Consider the following 24,987-nt stretch of genomic DNA (forward strand, 5'->3'; position numbering starts at 1 on the left):
ACAATAATTATTATTTTTTTAAATGTAATGGCTCGTTGTCAAGGTTGTTTCAGATCAACACCTGCAATTGACCACTAGGTGTCACCGTTTCGAAGCCTCGACACAATATGGCACATTTGCTTTAACCGTTTCATTGTTTCATGAAGCCTCGATCTGCCCACCACTAGCTAAATCTCTATCATGGCCGGTTCCTCACTTACTTTCGGATGTCTGTGGGACTATTTGAGGAGCTTCAGACAGTGGCACCGCATCTGACGAGACAAACCACAAACTTCAGGGAACCAATCAGTCCGGAGCAGCGTCTGGCAGTCTAGGTGAGCTGTCCTCTTAAAATCATCAGGGATACGTTTACATGCAATCAAATAAACAATCCACTGTATGCGATTGGCTGAAGCCTTTTCTGTTGCCGCAAAAGTAAAAAAAAAAAAAATCGACATTGAAGCGGAAAAAATAAGTTGTTTTTTCGCCGCAGGACATTCACGTTCGGTGTGGAGGCACTCATTACACAAACAGCTGATCACAAAATAAAACCATCGCGTGAATTATTTGTGCGTCAAAATCGCATCCAGTGTGAAAGAGCCTTTAATGTGACATGATTGTTGCTATTCAGTGTTTCAGAAACTGTTGATCTTCTGGGATTTTCACACACAACCATCTCTGGGGTTTACAGAGAATGGAAGAAACGCCGGTGTCACTCCTGTCAGCTCAGAACAGAAAACTGAGGCTATAATTCACAGACTCTCTAAAACTGGACTATAGAAGACTGGAGAAGTGTTGCCTGGTCTGATGAGTCTGGATTTCTGCGGTCGTTCAGATGTTCGGGTCAGAATTTGGTAAAAACAGCATGAAAGCATGGATGATCCTGTCTCGTATCAGCGGTTCAGGTGCTGATGCTGTAATGTGTGTTTGTTGACACACTTCGGGACTCTTAGTGTGTAGTTTAAACGCCACAGCCGACCTGAGTATTGTTGCTGACCGTGTCCATCCCTTTATGACCACAGTGGACCATCTTCTGATGGCAGGATAACACACAACTAAACAAATGCTGTTCTATTCTAGTGAAGATCATTTCAATAAGCACTATCACGATGGCTATACATCTTCTCCTTGACTTCAGGTGCTGTGTAGGTGGGCATTCAAACACAGCTGGTGTATCCGTCTCATTACAGCAGAGGTGACCCGAGTGAGACACACAGCGTCTATCGGCCCTTTTATAGGGGTCAGAACAAGCACGAGGAGAGAGAGAGAGAGACTCTTTAAGGATGATTCTTCTATATCTGTGACCTCTGGCCCAGGGTGATGATAATGATGTTGGTAGTTATTTTTGGCAGATCCCGCAGGAGGTTTCTCCCATCCTGACCCTGATGATTATGCATGCAGAGACTTGAATACACAGATATACAGTAAATGCACATGAACGTGTGCAAACATTCTCTACCTACACAATGAATCATTCTGGTGAGATTCTGTTAAACCTACACGGATGTCAATCTGCATATTCTCGTCAGAAATTTTCACGTTAAAAAATAAATACCACCTCACGTTGTGTCAGTCACGTTTACACACTGCCTCTGTAAACTTTGAATCGCTCGGGATAATCCCGCAGGTCCTTGATAATGGGGTGAACTCTCCTTCCTCTCTACGCAATCTCAGGATTGGATGGACACAATATTTCCTATTTTTGAGAAGAGAGAGGACAACAAAACCTTAAAAGTCCTTGCACACTAAGACATTTTTGTATGTATTTTATAAAAAATTTGTGGACAGAACGGACAGAAACCTTCCACACTGAGTTTTGTACAAAACAATACAAAATGGAGTCTTCAAGCAGTGAGGATGATTTTGTTGTCCACTCTCTTCTTAAAGGGCACCTATTATGACATTTAAAATGTTCCTAATGTTGTTGTGGGAGTCCCCAACAACAGTTTTACATGAATGCAATGACAAAAAACACTTTTGTTTTCGTATAATATGCATTTATTTTTACGTGATTTGCTCACCGACTCCCAAATGAATCGTTCAACGACTCGTTTTTCAAACCCCTCCTTTGCGCGACGCTAATCTGCGGTGATTGGTCAGATGACCCAGCAGTGTTTACATAGATAATACTTATTTTTAACACGGAGTGCAATGATGCTTTTATCAATTAAATTGTATTATAATAATGATTATAGTCCACTGCTTTATAGTTTGTAGTAAAAAACGAAAAATAAGATAAAGAATGTAATGTTATGTTAGCGAGCATAGCCCAGAGTTCATATTGTAAAAGCACAATCAGCACAACGTTTTTACACAAAAAAAAATGCAGTTACGTTACTACGAGGTATTATTCTATTCTTTAAGACAACTCCGAAAACAACGACAAACACTTCACATATCTCAATACAATTGTCATTGAAGACCTAGAAGCTAAACGGTGCTTACACAACAAACAAAATAATAATTAAGCATGCTACATAAAATATAAAAGCAAAAATTATTAATAACACTTACAGGTTGTGATACGGAGGAGGAAGCTGATGCAAATACACTTGGAACTGAATCTTCCTTCAATATCAGCCAGCTCGCGAATCCCAGTTTGATTGCATTTAAAAAGCAATCGTCTTCAAAACGGCGCGAACAAAGCACAAGGCTCGGACTATACTTCTGTGGTATAGTTATATGAATTGTAGCCACTTAGTCTTCAAATGCTCCTCCTTGGGCAGATGAAAAAAAGTTTGCTTTTGAGTCGCACTTCAGAACACAGCGTCTCGTCGCCATGATATTTTCCCTGGCCTTGGAGCGCAATAAGTGGGCGTATCGTATTCAAATAACTTGACAAGTTGACGTCATCTAGTCAAAGAAAAAGCTTCGGTCTTCTAACGATTCATAAAAATGACTCCGAGTCGACTCTCACTTTTGAAAGACAATAACTTTATATACGGTGCACTTTCATATTTCAAACTTTGCAGGATGTTTTTGTTCACCTAGATCTATGTTACACACTACATGAAAGGTAAATTTCAAAATTCCATAATAGGTGCCCTTTAAAAAGAGAAAAAGTATGAGGAAATATTGGGTCCATCCAATCCTGAGATTGCGTAGGAGAGTTCGCTGCGGGATTATCCCGAGTGATTCAAAGTTTACTTCAGGATGTCAGTGGTTCAGTTTGATGGTTTGCTAGTGATACTGGAGCCACATATTACAATGAAAACCACACATTTCCGTGAACCAATTGATCCTGAATAGTTCTGGATTTTGGTGTTCGCTTGTATGGTGGCTCTGAATTGTCAAAACACCTCTCAAAATGCTTGCTATGGATATGAAAACGCAGAAAATTGAACCTGATCTGATTTTATTTCCGGAGGCAGTGTGTAAAACGTGATTGACACAACGTGAGGTGGTCGTATTTATTTTTTAACGTGTGGAAATTTCGGCCAGAATATAAACAGCATGCTCAGAGCTATTTTTTTTCATTGCAAAAGTGCCTCTATTATGCTATTTTAAAGGATCCTCATTTTGTTTTGGAGACTCCTTCAATAGGTTTACATGCATAAGGTCAAAAAACACTTAATTTTCTCATAATATATGATGCAGCATCAACTCTTTTCTCAGCATCTGAAACGGTTTTGGTGTCTGATCTCTCTAAGCCCCTCCTTCCCGAGAGCCTACTCTGCTCTGATTGGTCAGAGGGCCCAGTCTGTTGGAAGCCAAATGTCCATTTCCATATCTGAATTTTAGCTCTGGATCTTCCTCAGCACTTCATCAGTCATATGAACAGTAACGATGGCGTGGGATTTACCGTATCAATTCCAGCGCTGAAGTGCATCAAAGTGGATTTGCTTTCGCTGTGCAGAAAACAGCGTCTTCTCAACATGTCCACAACATCAACCAAACTCGATACAACTGCAGTGTTTGAGGGCGGGGCAAAGCAGACGTTGTGCGCAGGCAGCCAATGAAGACCATGGGCTGGCAATATGCAAATTTGTTACAAATCTACGTAGGTTCAGTAGGAAGTAAGACTCAAATCGCTTCTTCTTTTGGGAGACAATAACTCCATTTATCTGCACTTTGATCTTTGAAACTTGGCAGACTTTTACATTCACAAACAGACATATTACACACTACATAAAACGTAATATAAGCATAATAGGGGCACTTTAAAATACGTTCTTGTATCCAATTTATCCAAACACTGTGACTCTATCAAAACCAGTCCGAAAAAACAACACTGGCTCAAACAATGGTGTGAGTTTGGGTCAGATAAACAGATCTGACCCAAACTCACACCATTGTTTGAGCCAGTGTTGTTTTTTCGGGCTGGTTTTGATGGTTTTCAATGTAAGACCATGAGTATATTTATGGACAAGGGTTAAGAAAGGGAGACTTAGTCCTATTTATCTCTTCACTTGCCTTCTCCAGATAATCTCTGAAAACTGTGGATCTTCTGTTTGGCTCGGCTTAGCTGGTCCTCAAGAGAGCGGAGTCTTCCTGACGATATTGGCCCATCCGACTGTCCTTCCGGCATCCTGCAAAACACACACGGGTTGTTAGCGAACCGCTTCCGCAGCTTAGAGTTTGCAAACAGCGGATCTGTCTGCTCTTCTCACGCCGTCGATGAAGAAAGCAATCAGACCGCAAACAAACGGAGAGCGACACGGAAACCGACAGCCTGATTATGAATTGGCCATGAATAAAATAATCATAAATGTCTGCTGTGATGTTCAATAGCGTTTAGTGCACTGCATAAATTTGCTGCCTATACATTCGTCTAAAGCATAATTGCTAATTACAGTTTGGCAGTGTTCGTTTCTATTCAGCTGATTTAGATGAAATCACCTCTTAACGAACGAGCATTTGGGAAACTCTGCTCGTTTAGTATCACATATTATCATATTGAGCTTTTATTTAATAACTGAATGTTTACCGGATATTTAAATTTGTTTTTAAGGGGCGGTAAACGGGTCAATATGCGTCCAAGTGCTAAAACACCTGAGTAGATTGCTTATACTAAGTATTAATATGGTAATCATACATTAATATTAATACTTCTGCTGAATGCATATGCATGAGGGTATATATGCAAGGGAACAAAGATTAGCGTGGAGAAATCAATAGAGCATGTTAGCACAATTTGCAAGAGTGGAGGAGGGAATACTAATTGATTCAAAAGATGCAAAAAGGGCTTTTAATTTGAAAGCAAATGACAAAAACAACCACAAGTGGTGAAAATATGCAAAAAGAAAAAGCAAGGCATTAGAAAGACAACATTGTTCAATTGTTTGGGGTCAGCAAGGCTTTTTTTAAAGAAAGAATTTATGAATCACATTTATTCTTAAGTCTATAAGACTATAATTACGCAAATCTTAGAATTTTGACACACGTAAGACTAGAGTTTTACTTTGGGCAGATTTATGTAACTTATGTAGCTAAATTAAAGTAATTTATGTCGTTTACACGAAAACAATATGCTTACAACGGAGAAGTTTTTCCTGTGAGTTTTCCTCACACAGATGACATCATTGTCAAAATGATCCCATTCATACGGATCCGCGAAAACGACTAAAAACCCTGTATTCTGCTGCCAGGCCATTAGATGGCGACGAAACACGTAATACGCATATGTGCATCCATGACATCATCATCTTTGTTGTTTACATAGAGACCGTTTTCAAAAACTTGCATTTTCAGGCACCCAAAATGCCGTTGTCGTGTGAACGAACGGCCAAAACGCATAAAAAGTATTAAATTTTTAGTTGAAAACGGTGTCGTGTAAACATCCCCTTAGTTTCATTGTGTTTTGGTTATGTTTTCCCTATTCTGGTTTGCCTGAGTTAGTTAGTATTACTCTCTATGTATGTTAGCCCTGTGTTTCCTTAGTTTCTCTGTCCTGTATCGTCTATGTTAAAAGTGGTTGTGTTTACATTTACTCCTACGATAGTTATATATATATATATATATATCTTATATATATATATATATATCTTATAGTTAAGATATAAACACTATTGTAATAGAGTAAATCACCATTTGATAATAACGACGCAAAAATATAGATTGTATCAATTTCATCATTACACCAGTAGGTGGCGACAAGTGACTGTTCATTTTTTTTTCATTGAATCATTCATTAAAGAGATTCGTTCAAAAACGCTGATTCATCCAGTAATGAAACAAATGAAGTATTTATGAGTGAGTCATTGAATCATTCATTCCAACTGATGAAAAAAAAAATTCAAATTAATTAAATGCAGCAATTAACCTTAAAGGATAACTCTCGCCAAAATTGAACCTAGGCTTTTTGTTAATCTACCTGAGTCAAACATTCGTGTAAAAGCATAATTAGAATGGAAACGCCCCTTTTAAGTTTGACCGTATTTTCGTTTTCGGTCAAAATGTCTTTTGAATGGGAGTGCATGAGGCACTACAAAGATAGCATAAAAATCGCTATTTTTAAAACACTAATGCGGCTCGACACAACATGAAACAGTGCTGGAAGTGTCACCAGGGGCTCTACACATGAACTCCAGCATTGACTACATTGTTTGTGTACATAAAGTTTACTAAAAAGAAAGGTTTTGTACAACTCACTTTAGTTGGTTTCCGTCCGCCGGCATTTTGTCAGTCAAAAGTAGTCGATCTCCGAATGCAACGTAATGAACTGACTCCATATGAGGAAATGTCATGAAGTTGTAATTCCAATGAAAAGCATGATAACTTAGACACTTACAATTTATATAGAAACAAGCTTTAGGAGCTTTCCATCTTTACTCTCCTCATATTACGTTGCATTCAGAGATCGACTACTTTTGACTGACAAAATTCCAGCCACCGGAAACACTAACTGATAAAGTGAGTCGTACAAAACCTTTCTTTTTAGTAAACTCTGTGTACACAAACACTGTTCTCAATGCTGGAGTTCATGTGTAGAGCCGCTGGTGATACTTCAAGCACAGTTTCATGTTGTGTCGAGCCGCATTAGTGTTTTAAAAATAGCGATTTTGATGCTATCATTGTAGTGCCCCATGCACTCCCATTCAAAAGACATTTTGACCGAAAACTAAAATACGGTCAATCTTAAAACTGGCGTTTCCATTCTAATTATGCTTTTACACGAATGTTTGACTCGGGTAGATTAACAAAAAGAGCCTAGGTTCAATTTTGGCGAGAGTTACCCTTTAACATCAGAACCTCAAGTATACTACATGCTATTTTATTCAGTGGTCTATTCAGAATAGTGATTTATAAAATAATAATAATATATATATTCAATTAATCCAGAATAATGCAGCTCTACTTCAATTCCATCTACCGAGTGTGTGACACGAGCGTCAGACGGGGCAGAACTTCAGAACTGCTGATGGAGAGCAAAACAGAGTCTGATACAGGAGGGAACCGCGGCCAAATGACATTACAGCGAGTGAATTACTGTCAGTCACTGACTCACTGCGAGAGGAAATTACAAGAGTCGCAAGATTAGTCAGGAGACTGAAGCCTGAAGATCACACAGATTTTGGCGATGAAAAAGAGGCAAGGAAGAAGTGAATACTGCAAAATGATTAGTGAATTTGAACAGACTTCTATACAGTAAATGCTGTTACTTTTTTTCAAGCAATCAGACTGAAGGTTTTCACCTGGTGGATGATGAAATAGGTGGAAAAATCCCACAGACCTGCATTGAAGAAGGGACCAGAGCCGTATCTAGAGACTTGAGGAGGGACTCTGTTCAATTGGACCAGGAGGAAACCACTAAGAATAGCAGAGTAACTGCATTGCAACATGTTCAAATCACCCATAACACCCTAGCAACTGCACATGAATGTGTTTAAATCACCCAGATGACTACATTAACCACTTAGCAATATACCAAAACCACTCAAAAAACCTTAGGAAGTGCATAACAACATGCTAAAGAACAATGAACTAACCAAGAACACCTTAGTAACTGCGTAGCAAAATGCTAAAGCCACTTCGAACACTCTAGCAAACGCGTAACAATGTGGCACAAGCACTCACCCTACGCCCTGGCAATCACACTAAAGTGCCTTAGGACGCGCAGCTTTGTACGATGCATTGACGTAATTTCCACTAAAACAGGAAGCTAAGCCGGGACATATTGAATGGCTCCTCCCCCTTTTCAAATAGCCAACAGCGTTTGGTTTAGCTCACAGACTACAAGTCGTACTTGACGGCACAAGATACGTTGGGTTCAATAGTAGAGGTGTGAATAAACTCTAGCCATTTCATTCTTAACCAACGTGCGGTTGGAAAACGTAATAAAACTTGAGCGTTTGAGACACACATCTCCAACACGTATCGCTTTGGCTAGGTGGTATTTATAGCAGAGGGGGCGGAGCTTTAGATTCTAGAGAGCATTTGATTGGACAGAAGATGTGATGAGAAGCTGAAGTCCGGGGTGATGTCATAAAAATACGTGATCCATTTTAGCGGAAGTGAGAGACTGTAAGTTTTGAATGCTTATATCTCCTAAATGCGAATTTTGTTATTGTTTTAGAACACGCCAGCTTATTCATAACCTTAAGGCTAACATATTCCATCTAAAAACTTATATTTTGATTTCAGGGGGGCTTTAATATCATGTCAACACAAAACTGTGATTGGTCACTTGTGATGTCAGTCAGATGGTCTCTATATCCAGAACAAGCTGCAATGTGGACTAACCTTTAAGCTGATAGTCAAAAGTCTGGCTACGCATACTAAGAGGAATAGCACAATCTTAATCATAAGAGTGCTTTTAGTGCAGGGAAGCTGTTTCTTTTCTAGGTTTATTGTGTGTGTTCTTGGCAAATGCCACTATGAGGAATGTTTGTGGCAGAATAGTTTCCAGCGCTCGTGGCAATTTTAATTGCTCATATAATGATATTGACAGAAAGCACACATATCTTCACCCAGCCTGAGGGTGTGGACCGCTGCGTCTCGATGAAACAAATGAACGTTATGATGTGTGGAGAAACATTCATAATAATGCACGGCAGCGCACGCGGGCCATTGTCAGAAACCATTCCATTTCTCTTCAGCGAAGGCTGGAAACGTTTTATTGCTTTGAGCATCAATTCCCATGTTAATGTATCTATCCAGAAGGTTTTTTTCATCACCACTTTATTATAGTAGTTTGTGCATATATAAATTACATAAAACATAAAAGTGCCTTCTGGCATTCGAACAGTGCTTTGTTGAAGATATTCATTTAAGAAAAAAGAGAAATAAAAGGTCCTCAAAGCTTTTTTTCACATCGGTGCAGCAGTTTTTGGATGTCACACACACATCGACTCTCACACCGACACTCACTCACTCACTCACTCACTCACACACACTCTCACTCACTCACTCACTCGCTCACTCGCTCACTCACTCTCGCTCACTCGCTCGCTCACTCGCTCGCTCACTCGCTCGCTCACTCACACACACACTCACTCACTCACTCACTCACTCACTCACTCACTCACTCACTCTCACTCACTCACTCACTCACTCACTCACTCACTCACTCACTCACTCACTCACTCACTCACTCTCACTCACTCACTCACTCACTCACTCACTCTCGCTCACTCACTCACACACACACTCACTCACTCACTCACTCACTCACTCACTCACTCACTCACTCACTCACTCACTCACTCACTCACTCACTCACTCACTCACTCACTCTCGCTCACTCACTCACACACTCACTCACTCACTCACTGACACTCACTGACACTCACTCACTCACTCACTCACTCACTCACTCTCGCTCACTCACACACACTCTCACTCACTCACTCACTCACTCACTCACTCACACACACACACTCTCACTCACTCACTAGCTCACTCGCTCACTCGCTCACTTGCTCACTCGCTCACTCGCTCACTCACTCACTCACTCTCGCTCACTCACACTCACTAACTCACTCGCTCGCTCACTCACACACACTCTCACTCACTCACACTGAATGCAGCTGTTTTATAATTAATACTCCTCCAGTTCCACAGTCCAAGGACACTGTCTGGATCTATCAGAGATCCCGGGATTGATATTGTGGACCTCCAGGTTTAGAGCCGATCAATGTGAGACCGGGACCCTGAATGAGGCCGAAAGACACACGAGAGCCACATTGGACGATCTGTTTGGAATTAAAGCACAGAATACATTGATCAGATCAAGATTTATATCTGAAACTGATGCTCCTCCTTCAGCCTGACAAAGACAAACGACCAAACCAGCTTTATCCACTGCTCATGGACAATAGCTCGACTCTCAGGATCCATAAGAGCTGTTTTTGAGGAACTATTTGCTTGTGTGTTACAGACAATCAAACACGGGTTCAGTTTCAAGCACTCTTCCCCAAACAGCACTATGTGGGACCACTTTAATGCTGTAACCAACACTTTTCACAATTAACTACTTATGGCAGCTTTAATCTGTAATTATTTCTTGAATTAATTTGTGCAGCCCTACTTCACTGATGATCTTTTTAAAGAGGCTGTATTATGCACTTTATAAAGTCTTGATTTAATTTTTGGGGTCTAATAATCTACTTTTCATGCTCGAATATTCCAAAAACACATTATTTTCCTCGAAACTTCATTTATTTCAGTAATTCAACTTAAAAGGTGAAACTAATATATTATATAGACTCATTACATGCAAAGTGAAATATTCCAAGCTTTTATTTGTTATAATTTTGATGATTATGGCGTATAGCTTAGGAAAACCCCAAATTCAAAATTAGAATATTGTGAAAAGGTTTTCATAAGCTGTAAGCCATAATCATCAAAATTATAACAAATAAAAGCTTGGAATATTTCACTTTGCATGTAATAAGTCTATATAATATATTAGTTTCACCTTTTAAGTTGAATTACTGAAATAAATGAACTTTTGCACCATATTCAAATTTTTCGAGTTTCTCCATATTCTCAATTTTTGCAGCTCCTCTCTTCCCAGTCTGTCAGTAACGCTCTGTTTAGTTCCTGTCTCTATGAAGCTCCTCCTTCTGAAAAGCACACTGTGCTCTGATTGGTCGGCTGGATCAGTGTGTTGTGATTGGTCGAGCGCTTTGAGTGTGTTTGGGAAAGGTCCTGCCCCTTACCATAACCGCGAGTTTCAACTCAAACTAACTCAACCAGGCCCCGCCCCTTTATTCTGCATATGAATTATTTAAATGAGGAATATTGTGACGTGTTCGTTCCTGGAAAAAAACTAAAAATGGAGGCGTTTCAGGAGTTCAGAAACACTGACACTGATATAGAGAAGAACTCCCGCTGGAGGGACTTTGTGCAACAGCAACATTACACACTAAAGAAAGATGAACATGAAACATCATATTAGGACAGTACGTTCGCCAGGGCATCAGCAAATCCCTACATATCACTTTTTCTCTAACATCATGAGAGTACCACATTTGTCTTTTCTCCTCAGTATAAGCTCTTTATAAATCTTGACGTTCTCCATCAGAACTTCAAAACGCTTCCCTCGTGTCTCTCCTGAATATCCTGCAGAACTCCTCATGAGTCACGTGTCAAACATCTGTTCCCTGTCTGACTCCGCATGTGCTTGAAGAGAAACAGAAGTTATTGAGGGAAAATAAATACGATTTTCTTGCTTTTTAACATTTGAACTAAGTTAGGTTATTCAAATTAATAATAAATATTAAATAAAATAAAAATCACATTACATTTATGCATTTAGCAGATGCTTTTCACTCATTAAATATATTAATATTTGATTCTCCAAATATTAATAATATTATATAAATTACATTACATATAAAATAATTGTATAAATAATAATACATATAATTTGAACTTGAAGTCATTCTGCAGCCGGGTTGAGAACTGTCTTCGACTGGCGCAGAAGAACATGGGGTTTTGTTTCTCTAGAACTTCATACGGTTTCATTTCTCTTGTTCTGTTAAGAGCACATGTTGTTCCCAGGGAACTAAACTCACATCAGACAGAATCGGGTCAAATCCTGCAAATGTTAGAAAGGGCAGGACACACAGCCTTGATATCACAAACCATAGACATAACAATCAATTTAGACTATAGAAGCACAATGCATCTTCATGCAAAACGTTGACTGTAAATCGATTAAAATTTTGCATACTTGCATAAGTCCCGAAATTAAGATAATTGAACTACTTTGCATGGTTACGGCAGAAAAAAGCACTGAATAACCTGCGATGATGCCAACATAGGATCAACATACACTGTTAAATGTTATAAATATATAGTACAATATTATCCTTATATATTGTAATCAACAAGTTGTAATTGCTGCCGTTGTGTAACATTCATTGTGTCTGCGTAACTGACTACATAATGTCAACTAACATAATATGTATTATATTACAGCTGCATATTACTGCCATATTGACACACTCATCTTTAGCTGATAACATAATACTTGTAATAAAGGCACTGGATTTAGGCTCCAGTCTCTTTGGGGGCGTGGGTTTGAATCCCACCGTCGAATAATCCAATGAATATATACAAGTGTACCGTCAACAACAAAACAACAAAAATAAAACAACAAAATAAATCAAAGAGATTAAACTAGCCGAATATATACACAAACTCACACGCATCTACAATATACAAAATGATAATAGCTCACGACTCTGCAGTAGTCCGTTGCTCGACTTGGTAAACAAGTCCTGTTCTGGAGTCTGGCTGCTGTTTTAAAGGCCAGACTCCGCCCCTTTTTCTCGGGGACCACCATTAACAGGCACGTGCCATAAGGTGACAATGTCTTCCACATTCAAATTGACATATAACTCCACCTTATAACAAACAAACTTTAAACCAACTAATTCCAATAAATATAATAACATAATAAACAAGACAACCATAACTTAAATTACGGTTTGTCTTTTATTCTAAAACTTGGGTTTAGGACTAAAACATTTAGACACCACATGGTTTCACCGGTTTCCGGTCCACTGCGCCGGCGCGGCACAGTCCAATGACGTCATAACCGCTCGCCCTACCTGAGCTCCCAGCAACCTGGTTACGCCAACGTATGATTTAATACATAAAACAAACAAATACCGGTAATGAGAATGCATGATAAGTCCGGAAGGAATAACAGAGGGAAGTATGGAATGTGGATGAATGACTAAGTGCTATCGGGATCGCGTGTGCACCCGCTTCTCCAATAGCGGCATCAACAGGTGAGAAAAGTGTGTGTGGTTGTTGCGTGTATGTGTGTGATGTGTGCCAGTGCTGCCGCTTGCAGCGGTGAAGAAGATCACTTCTTCACACCAAATATTTCCTAATTGCAACATTTTCCTCATCTTTACGTTGTTCCAATTCCATATGCTGTTTTTTTTATTTATTTTTGACAAAATTTGAACGATGAGAAAATAAAGAAACTGAACTATAATAATCCAGCAGGAGTTTACCGTAGAGACTGGGCCATGCGTCGCAGGTCTTCATTTTGCTGTTTCAGTCTCTCCAGCTTGGTGAGGATCTTGGCCAGCTCGCGGCTGGAGCGCGGCGCATGTTCGTTGTCCTTCACCAGATGACCCCCGATATAAAAGAGCAACGTCCCCCATGCCAGCAGGACCAGCGCTATCCAGCGCCATGAGCCCGTCCATGGACGCATGCTCTCGCCAAACTCCAGTCACAAACCACGGGCCGGCATGCTGGGTCTGCCGATGCAAGTAGAGGTTAAAAGCAAGGCGTCCAAACGTGGAAGGGGAAAACGAGAACTGGTGCGTCTACGTAGGTACGTCAACACACCGTGGATATTCATACATCGTGACTCGTCAAGACGGCAGATCTTCCATTCTGTTCCTGAAGTTGAGGATCGTGGTGTTTTGGGCTTTGCAGGTTTCACTGGTTTCACTGGCGTCTCATTGGCTTTGTTGGGTTCTCTGAATGCATTATTGTCCTGCATAGAGAAAGAGAGAAAGATGTTACAGAGGAGTGTTTGTTCACTAAGTCGACAGCTGAGAAAAACAATGGTGAATGCAAATAATACAATGTCACCATCTAATCGTAGATGATTAAACTAAACACGCAAAATAAACAGACTTATCAACTTTGAAAAGAAAGAAGAAACTGCTTCCCATATCTTCTGTTGCTGACATCAAAGTGTGTGTGTCCGATCAAACTCGTCTGTCACTAGACACATTCATCCTCCAAATCCAACAACAAAATGCTGCAGGTAAAATAAAATACGCAATATTTTATCGCAATAAGGATAAAAATGGTTTGTGTCAACCAAAATGTGTCTCATTTACTGATAAGCTTGTACAAGTTCTTACATATGTGACCCTGGACCACAAAACCAGTCACATGGGTCCATTTTTTTGGCATTTTTAAATGTATACATCACATGAAAGCAGAATAAATAAGATGCACATTGATGTATGGATTGTTAGGATATGACAATATTTGGTCGAGATACAACTATTAGAAAATCTGGAATCTGAGGGAGCAAAAAAATCTAAACATTGAGAAAATCTCCTTTAAAGTTGTGCATTTATGTTCACGATTGTGCTGCATTCACTCACACAAATACATGTTTTATATATTTACGATAGGAACATGATCTTTACTTAATATCCTAATGATTTTTGGCATAAAAGGAAAATTTATCAATTTGAATTTACAATGTATTGTTGGCTATTGCCACAAATATACCCGTGTGACATGTGACTGACATGTGACTGACATGTGACTAGTTTTGTGGTCCAGGGTCACATATCTGCACTGAAAAGGTATCGAATACTGAATGATTCACAACAGGTGCGTATATGTATGTACATTTTATCTTCCCCTTGTATGATAAACTTTTGTATGATAAAAATGTTGCTGTGTTGGTAAACCACATGTAAAATCTGAGCCCGAAACAAAGCCAGCTAAAAACACTGCTACAGAACACAATGTCCCAATGGAGATGAATTGAATACAACTGAAATAAAAATGCTGTTCCACACACTCCAGACGCAGCCCTGCCTCAACAGCCGCGAGGATTGATCAAAATGACAATCTCACGATGTGCAATCTCATGACAGATGTGAGGAGACTCTTAAAACGCCTGGACCCGCTGTTGGTTTGGCAAATGCTGTCGCTCCACGTACATCTGTACTGAACTCAATCTCACGTCTCAACACTTCTGTTCTCACGGATCCAGACTCTGACAGCTAAATCCCCCTTCATTCCCTCAGACACGCTTTGTGACCCACTGCAATGCTGCCAAACTGCAGTGATATGCACACTGGAATGACCCTAGAAAACCCTGCGTCATCGGTTTCCCTCCAGGAATGAGTGAGACGCTGCAAGCGAGCTGTGTTATAATCAACAACACTCACTGCGAGTGATGTGACAGACTCTACACTGCGAACACATGACCTGTGACCCTGTGAGCATGCGATGCAACAGAACTCACCTTTTCAATCAATAAAGCTACACAAGCAAACACAACTATAATGTTCCTTCTATAAATCGACGAAACACTGCAAGTGCATGGCATCGGGAACTAGAACGCGCTTTTGATAATACATAAAGCCGTCTACACTCACTGCAAGTGTGCAATGCAACAAAACTAGAAAAATTAATGAGATGAGAAATTTTATTCTACTTGATCTTTGGACATATAGAGGTCTTTTTACCATTTTAACCTGTAAGTTTCATAGCTTAAAACGCCCTCATTATAAAAAGGATTTATAATCAAACTCCAAAAATGGCTTGTTTTTGATATTGCAGGATCTGTAACGTACATTTGCATATGACCGCCTCCAGAGCAAGACATCGACAAATAGTTTTACATCATTGCACTAGAAAACTTTGAGCTTAGTGGAGCTTGAAAATGCCCTTAAAAAATTGGAAAATGGAAAAGCACCAGGTATTGATGGCATTACAACTGAATTTTATAAATCTTTTTGGGTAGAAATGGGTCCAGATAGGCCCCGCCCACTGGCGTTCAGTCGCGTAACAGCTGACATTCCTACACTTTATGAGTGTCAAAAGCAACCAGAAGCCATTATATTCACCGGCACTGATACACTGATACAGTATAGAGACGCGCGTTCAGTTTCAGACGCACTTAACTTTTCTAGCTGTAGTTAGTGTGTAATGTTGCTGTTTGATCATAAACAACATCTGCAAAGTTACAACGCTATAAGTTCAAAGCAAAGGGAGATATTTGCTTTTAAAGAAAAGGACTACAACAAACGGCTGGTAGGAACTACACGATATTCCTCCCAGGTTAGTGACATCAGCAACCCTAAAATGTACATAAGCCCCGCCCCCTGAACATGCAGTCCATGTTGAGAGGGAGAGTTGTTGTAGTCGAGCACATTTGTGAGTCAACTCAAACTTTAGCATCCGTCTTTTCACATGGAATAGAAAGTCACTCAGTGTGCATCTCACAACAGTTCCTATACGAGCGATTTATAGATTATCATGACAGAATATGATAATTGAAGATAGTTAACTCCACATCAGCAACATAAATTCGTCAACTAACCAATTCAGAGACCTCCTGTTGCTTCTGCATGTTGTCACTTCTTCTTGAGTCTCTCCATCCTTGTCTGACTCCGTTTTAACATTAAAGGCAGAACAGTGTCTGTCATTAGTGTGTTTGCGTGAGGTAATCGCAGCTGCTAACACACACAAGCTCTTGAAACTGCGCCCTCTGCAGCAGCTCATTTGCATTTAAAGGGCCAGGCACAAAACTTTTTTTTTTTTTTTTTTTTGCAAACCCTCAAAAAGTGACAACTTTAACATGCTGTATAAAAATATCTGTGGGGTATTTTGTGCTAACACTTCACACACACACTCTGGGGACATCAGAGACTTATTTTACATCTTGTGAAAAGGGCATTATACCACCGCTTTAAAGGAGCCTTATAAACAAGTCTTATAAACAAGTCCTTTCAGACCAGAGGGTCAGAATGAAGGTTTACAAATATTTTTGTGTGTGCAAAAAAAAAACTTAACTAACCTTTTAAGTGAGCATGTCATGACCCCTTTAATCAATAAATCTGACTAAACTGCATGCATGCAAATCTATAACACCTCAAGTGTACACAACAACACTAGACTGCTCTGTTTTAATCAATTAAGTTGTCTACACAGCAACTGCGTAACCATGCAACACTGCACATGTGACATCTAATGCTCCTTTTATAATCAATGAAGCTCTCTACGCTTTAACTGCACAAACATGCAATACTGCAAGCCAACAAACTACAACACTCCTGTTATAAATCAACAGATGCATCAGCCAACATTACCGTTATAATCTGCAACACTGCACACGAGTGATGTGAAAACTACAAGCTCGTTTTATAATGAGCAAAGCATGCCATGTTTGCAGTGCAGATTCTGTTGATCGTAATGAGCATTCATGATTTTGTTGCATCTCACTCACACGGAGCATTATAGAGAAATATGACAGCTTTTAATGAATCTTCATTGAACATTAACAGGACATCAGTTTTCATTAAGTGTGAGACAGAGAGCTGGAGCGAGGGAATACAGTGTCTGTTCACTGAGGGATGATATGTCTGCAAACCGGAAAGTTAAAGCCATTTTTATCTCCGAATTCCCCCTGCAGAACAACACAGTCGAGTTGTGTCGAGTTATACGAGCTTCCTTTCAAGTCATATCCTTATTTCTCTGATTAAGGAGGAATTGCACCGACTGATAAATGAATACAAGCCAAACTGACAGACATGAAAAGCAAAAAAACATTCAAATCTTTGCTATTGTTCATTATTCATCAGTCAATGTTATTCTACAGACGAAAATAAATCACAATCTCACAAAAACATTTTAATAACATTCTCCACCTCTGAAACGACGACTCCGCAGACATAATGAACCTATAATATCACAGCCAATTTCACAAAATCAATTCCTGCCCCTTTCCCGCTGAATATCGCTCTGAAATGCATCACATAATGGAAGTTAAATATGAAGCAAACATCATTTTGTGCCGTTTACACTTAGATCTCAGCAAACAGAAGTGCTAACTCAGCTCCTGACACCGAGCGGGAGAACATTATCCTCATCTCAGGATTTGACAGGAGGAAACGGGGCTCAATCCTGCAGATGTGCTGAGTGTGTGTGTGTGTGTGTGTCCTCATATCTGATGTTTCCTCAGTAAAGTGAGGAATAAAGAGCAGGTGAGATCCACTAATGAGACCAGACAGAGACCAACGACAGAAACACGACTTTGCTATTTCTGTCAACAGAAGAGCATCTTGGTTAAAGGACTTCGTGGTGAGAGCAGAATCTATTTATGTGCATGATATGTGCAGTTTGGGGAATTGCATGACCAAACATGTATGAAACCTTTTCTGCTGCATTTATGAGAGAAATTATAGAGTGAAAAAGCATAAGACAACTGATGGTGAGGAAAAATAGCACAAAAATAAGTAATTTCTTACTTTCTATTAAAGGTGGGGTATGTGATTTGCAAAACGGCCGGCAGATTTTGAAAATACACAACTCAAATGGTCCTACCTTCTTTCCTTTGACTCCACCCATTCAAAGAACATGGACATGGATGGGGGAGGGGGGGATGGTACGGCCGTTTGATTGACGCACTTACTGTCCAATGATTCTAGGTGGTCTTGGAAATGATTGGCTGGAGTTTTTCGAGTCCTGCCCGTTCCACAGATGATTAAATTGCTTAATTTTTAATTCAGTGCTTCTAACTCAGTGGCTGTAAGTGGGTTAGGAATAGTCAAAAAATGGCCAAAAAAGAGAATTACATACCCCACCTTTAAAGTAGTAGTTCAATTGCTTTATTTACCACTGTACATGTGATGTTGAACATTAGAGTCATTTACAGATGCTAAATATTTGCATAAACACTGTACATTTGCCTCAAATTTCTCTTTAAGCTTTATAAACAGATTGAATATCTTGTGAATAAAGTGTAAAAATAAAGATCCCTCCACTACCATTCAAAAGAGTGTATCATGTTTTTGGAAAGCAGTGTCTTCTGCTCATCAAGCCTGCATTTAATGGCCTAAAAATACAGTAAAAACAGTAATATTGTGAAATATCATTGCAATTTAAAATAACGGTTTTCTATGTGAATATATAGTAAAGTGTAATTTATTCAAAGCTGTATTTTTTCATCATTACTCCAGTCTTCAGTGTCACATGATCCTTCAGAAATCAGTATAATATGATGATTTGATGCTCAAGAAACATTTAGGATTATTATTAATGTTGAAAACCGTTGTGCTGCTTCATATTTTTGTGGAAACAGTGATACTTTATTTTTTCAGGATTCTTTGATGAATCGAAAGTTCAAAAGAATATTTTGAATTTAAAGAAACATTTATTTTAAATAGAAATCTTTTGTAAAATTATAAATGTCTTTACTGTCAATTTAAAGGAACACTCCAACTTTTTGGGACTTTAGCCTAATCACCTTATCCCCCAGAGTTAGATAAGTCCATACATACCCTTTTCATCTCCGTGCGTGCTATAAGTCTGTTTGACGCACCCACCGCTAGCCTAGCTTAGCACAAAGACTGGATGTAAATGGTTGCAGCTAGCATACTAATCCAAATAAGTGACAAAATAACACAAACATTTTCCTATGTATATATACTGGGAACTATATTCCCTCATTTCCCTGAAGGCGAAGCACTGCTACTTGGGCGGAGTGATGCTGCGGTTATCACTCCGCCCAAGTAGCAGTGCTTCGCCTTCAGAGAATATAGTTCCCAGTATTTATACAGTTAAAATATGTCTGTGTCTCATGTGACTTTGTTTTTTGTACACTCTGTGACTATACAAATCACAACATGTAAATAGGAAAATGTTTGTGTTATTTTGTCACTTATTTGGATTAGTATGCTAGCTGCAACCATTTACATCCAGTCTTTGTGCTAAGCTAGGCTAGCGGTGGGTGCGTCAAACAGACTTATAGCACGCACGGAGATGAAAAAGGTGTGTATGGACTTATCTAACTCTGGGGGATAAGGGGAATAGGCTAAAGTCCCAAAAAGTCGGAGTGTTCCTTTAATGCACCCTGAATACAAGTATTAATTTCTTTCAGTAAAAACTTATTATTATTATTGCATTAGTGGTCTATGCCAAGGCATTATATCACGATTGAAAGTTGTGTCGTTCTTTAACATGAAAATAACACATTTTGAAGTAAAGTGTAATGCACTCATAAATGAAATATAATAATAATCTCTGCAGATGAGCTTCAGACGCCTGCAGATCACGAGATGCTAGAGAAGAGCTGCTGTTCTGTTCCCATCATGCTTTGCTTTCTCTGACCTTTCAGACTCAAAGCTTCATCATCTTTATGGCACCGTACAACTGTCATTTACCTGTCAATCACTCATAGGAAAGGTCAACCCAAATGACCCGCTCCAAGCGAGCGAGCGAGGGACCGTCAGAGGGCCGTTCATCACGCAGTGGACCCGGCCCCGCAATAAACTGCACAATAAGCGCTGAATGATGCATGCGTGGCCTCAACATGAATTATACTTAAGGTCAAAGGTTTGATGGATTACAACAGGAACCTTGCAGAGCACATAACAGTGACGTACCACGTAACTGTGTGTGTGTGTGTGTGTGTGTGTGGCTACAACGGTCCAGCAAATGGGAATGACAATCTAGGACAGGACACTTCTGGGAAATGCTGGACACAGTAAATCAAACCAGGACACGGGAACAGGGATCTGCCGAGACACATCAGAACAAGAACACAAAGTATATGATCTATTTCCAAATGTGAGTTTTTCCTTAAACAACAACAACAACAACAACAACAACAGCATACTTCTGTATTGAAACTGTTATAATAAACTATATAGAATAGAAAAAAACAACTCTGGTAAATATTGATTATTGCAGCCAAATTCACCTTTGTCTCAATCTTTGTGATAATAGTGATAATATTTACTAATTACATTATATATAATTATTTAATATGTAGTTTGTAAAGTGTTGATTATCAAGAATGATAATAACAACAATTAAGTATAATAACAATTCCCACTTTCAAATTACATCAATGTATATTTATTGACTAATAATATATTTTTTTTAACTTTAATAATAACAAAAAATAATGTATATTATATAAATCGATTGCTTCCTAATCTAATAATATTTAGTAAATATATTTATTAAATTATCTAATTTGAGACATGAATGAATAATAATAATACAAACTTTTTTATTTTTTACTACTATTACCAATAGTAAACACTACTTAATTTACACTTTTCAATGTACATTTATTGACAAATAATAAAAATTATTTTACCGTTAATAATGATAATACAGTTTTTTTACTTAATAAAATACATGTATTACTACTAATAATAATAGTAACAACAATAAAGTAAAATAACAATACACTTTTCAACTTGCATACATGTATTTATTGACTAATAGTGCTAATTATAACATGATAATTAAAACTTTTGATATCAAACTATTAAATTATATTGTTATATAAATTGATAGCTTTCAAGTCTAGAATATCAGTAAAAATACAGATAAAAATGTGACATCTTGAAGTAAAACTACAACGAGTTAAAAGATGTTCAGTGAATTCACAGCAGAATATCAAGACATTTAAAGGAACTGCACATTTAAGATAAAAACCGTTCAAATCTGACACACAACATTCAGCTTTAAAACCAAGATGAAAAAGAAATGATTTTAGTGAAATGATGTTTTTCACTTGCTTTCACAGTTTCTAATGTCGGAAGATGCCCTGGCCGTATTCTGACAGTCCTTCCTGATGTTTTATTTAGATCATACTCACGCATCGACAAGCCGACACAAGGTCTCCTTCTGAAATCATTCATAAGTGAGATCAGATCTGAGATGTACAGATAACCGTGCGGATGATCCCGTATATGTGCAGCATTACTGGATCAAACGTCGGGTTGTTCTGGAGAATAACGGGAGTCCTGAAACCCCATCATGTCCTTGAGCGAGACACTTAACATTTGCTCTGGGGAAATGTCCCAGTATTAGAGACTGTCAGTCATGTTAGAAAAGACACAATCAGCTAAATGTCAAATACCTCCTGTAGAACGACACATAAATCTATAAAGTTTCCGCCGAGGACATTTGCTGACTCGCAATATTCTGGTAATGTGATGTGGACACAAAACACCAGCGTTGTGCATCACTCACAACTGAACCGAGAACGCCTTTTACATCCCAGTACAATTCATGAAGTTAAACAGGAAGCAGAATTGAAGTAGAATTAAAATGGTTTAGTTGGAAGTTTTAAGGTTCATAGATAGATTTATAAATAAAATGGTAGGTAGAATGAATAGACAGACAGAACGACAGACAGAACGAGAGACAGACAGACAGAACGAGAGACAGACAAACAGAACGAACGAGAGACAGAACGAGAGACAGACAGACAGAACGATAGACAGACAGAACGAGAGACAGACAGAACGATAGACAAACAGGCAGAACGACAGACAGACAGAACGATAGACAGACAGAACGACAGACAGACAGAACGATAGACAGACAGAACGACAGACAGACAGAACGATAGACAAACAGGCAGAACGACAGACAGACAGAGAGACAGACAGACAGAACGAGAGACAGACAGACAGAACGAGAGACAGACAGAGAGACAGAACGAGACACAGACAGAGAGACAGACAGACAGAACGATAGACAGACAGAACGAGAGACAGACAGACAGACAGACAGAACGATAGACAGACAGAACGAGAGACAGACAGAACGAGACACAGACAGAGAGACAGACAGACAGACAGAACGATAGACAGACAGAACGAGAGACAGACAGACAGACAGAACGAGAGACAGACAGAACGAGAGACAGACAGAACGAGACACAGACAGAGAGACAGACAGACAGAGAGAACGATAGACAGACAGAACGAGAGACAGACAGACAGATAGACAGACAGAACGATAGACAGACAGAACGAGAGACAGACAGAACGAGACACAGACAGAGAGACAGACAGACAGACAGAACGAGAGACAGACAGAACGAGAGACAGACAGACAGACAGAACGAGAGACAGACAGAACGAGACACAGACAGAGAGACAGACAGACAGACAGAACGATAGACAGACAGACAGACAGACAGAACGATAGACAGACAGAACGACAGACAGAACGAGAGACAGACAGACAGAACGAGAGACAGACAAACAGAACGAACGAGAGACAGAACGAGAGACAGACAGACAGAACGAGACACAGACAGAGAGACAGACAGACAGACAGAACGATAGACAGACAGACAGACAGAACGATAGACAGACAGAACGAGAGACAGACAGAACGAGAGACAGACAGATAGACAGAACAATAGACAGACAGACAGACAGACAGAACGAACACACACACACACACACACACACACACACACACACACACACACACACACACTCTCTGTTCTCAGATTGTGCTGAGAATCTGTTGTTTGTTCAAACTGTTTTTCAAACAAGTCTTTTAATTAGGACACAGAGCAAATAACGAGCAGTCAGAAGTCTCCTCTCATGTATCAGTGTGTGTGTGTGTGTGTGTGTGTGAGATTCATTAGCGTTGTCCAAACACACTGACGGAGAGGTGCAGCTCCTGCTGTGGTCGTGTGTGTCCAGTCGAGGTCAGCAAGCACAGGAGATATATGGATCAGTTCGGGAGCTCGAGGACGGGGTCACGCGGGTCACGGCTGGAAGTGAGATGTGCTTTCATGAGCACTCGCAGCACGAGGCATTTACACGCACAGGACTTGGATTCATCAAAAAGGAATGGGACCGCGGGAGGAGAAACACTTTACTATCTCTGTTACTCCACCAAGACAGAGAGGAGACTCCGTTTCAGAAGAGATCTCAACAATATCTCAAACTGTACACAGATTTGCCTACAACTAAAACTATTAAAAACATGTTGGTCATTGAAATAAAACTGAAACAAAATAGAATATAAATATTTGCTGAAAACTTAAACTAAACGAAAATTAGAAATTTGGAAATAAACTGAAATAAATTTGAAGAGCTACAATTATTAGCTGGAAATAAATAAAAACTAAAACTAAAATAAAAATTAATTAAACCTAAATATATCAACCGAAAATTTACCAAAAAACGAATAAAATGACAAAAGCACATAATGAAATGACTAAAAATTAAACAAAAAAAATATTATAATTATAATGAAATATAAAAATATGATAATTCAAAATATTAATAAAACTATAATAAAACTAAAATAACACCGATTTGCAATCAATAATTCAGATATTTCTCATCAAATGTATACCCCCCCCCCCCCCCCCGAAAAAAAACAGTTATTTATTTTAAATGAAAATAAATAAATTGATTCTTCAATGCAACATCGAGAAAAATATCCAATATTTATATACTATAATTAATATATATTTATACATGTATTTTATTTAAATCTTTTAATATTTAAAACTTTTTTTTCTCTTAATGGAGTTGCTCCATCAATGAAACATAAGTCAATGTAAATATTATAAATGGAATTTATTTTCAATAAACTTTAATATTTAAAATATATAACTTTATGGCTTTATATCATTGAAAAAAACAAACAGTTTTTAGTTAATCCTTCAAAGAAAAACAGCTTATAACTCCATTAAGTCTCCTGAGCTCCAGTATGATCTGAGTTCTGCTTGAGTTGATTGTTTGCTGTCAGAACAATCGTGGACTTATAACACCACATAAGAACAATAACACAAGAATAATTCATCATGTCCTTGTTCAAACGCTCATCTGGTCCACTGTAGTGAGAGAGTAACTGTTAAACCATCAAGCCGCTTGATCTCCACTGAACTCAAGTGTCTGATATCTCACACACGCACGCACGCACACACACACACACACACACACACACACACACACACACACACACACACACACACACACACACACACTGAAAGGTCACCCGTGGAGAGCAGTAATTTGACATGCTGTCTTTTTTTAATTACCAGAAATGGACTGCAGGGGACAA

At 38.9% G+C, this 24,987-nt stretch overlaps 1 protein-coding gene across 1 annotated transcript in view; it reads right to left on the bottom strand.

Annotated features, from left to right (window-relative positions):
* Positions 1–24,987, bottom strand: part of fut8b (fucosyltransferase 8b (alpha (1,6) fucosyltransferase)) — a 94,884-nt gene that overhangs the window by 26,799 nt on the left and 43,098 nt on the right. Inside the window, exons 2-3 of the mRNA XM_079639570.1 lie at positions 13,395–13,885; positions 4,393–4,508 (exon numbers count right to left, since the gene is read on the bottom strand). Coding sequence (XP_079495696.1) covers positions 4,393–4,508; positions 13,395–13,597 — 319 coding nt within the window. The 5' untranslated portion in view covers positions 13,598–13,885. The remainder of the gene's footprint in view (positions 1–4,392; positions 4,509–13,394; positions 13,886–24,987) is intronic.

Source organism: Phoxinus phoxinus, assembly GCF_949152265.1.
Source record: "Phoxinus phoxinus genome assembly, chromosome: 16".
NCBI lineage: Eukaryota > Metazoa > Chordata > Actinopteri > Cypriniformes > Leuciscidae > Phoxinus > Phoxinus phoxinus.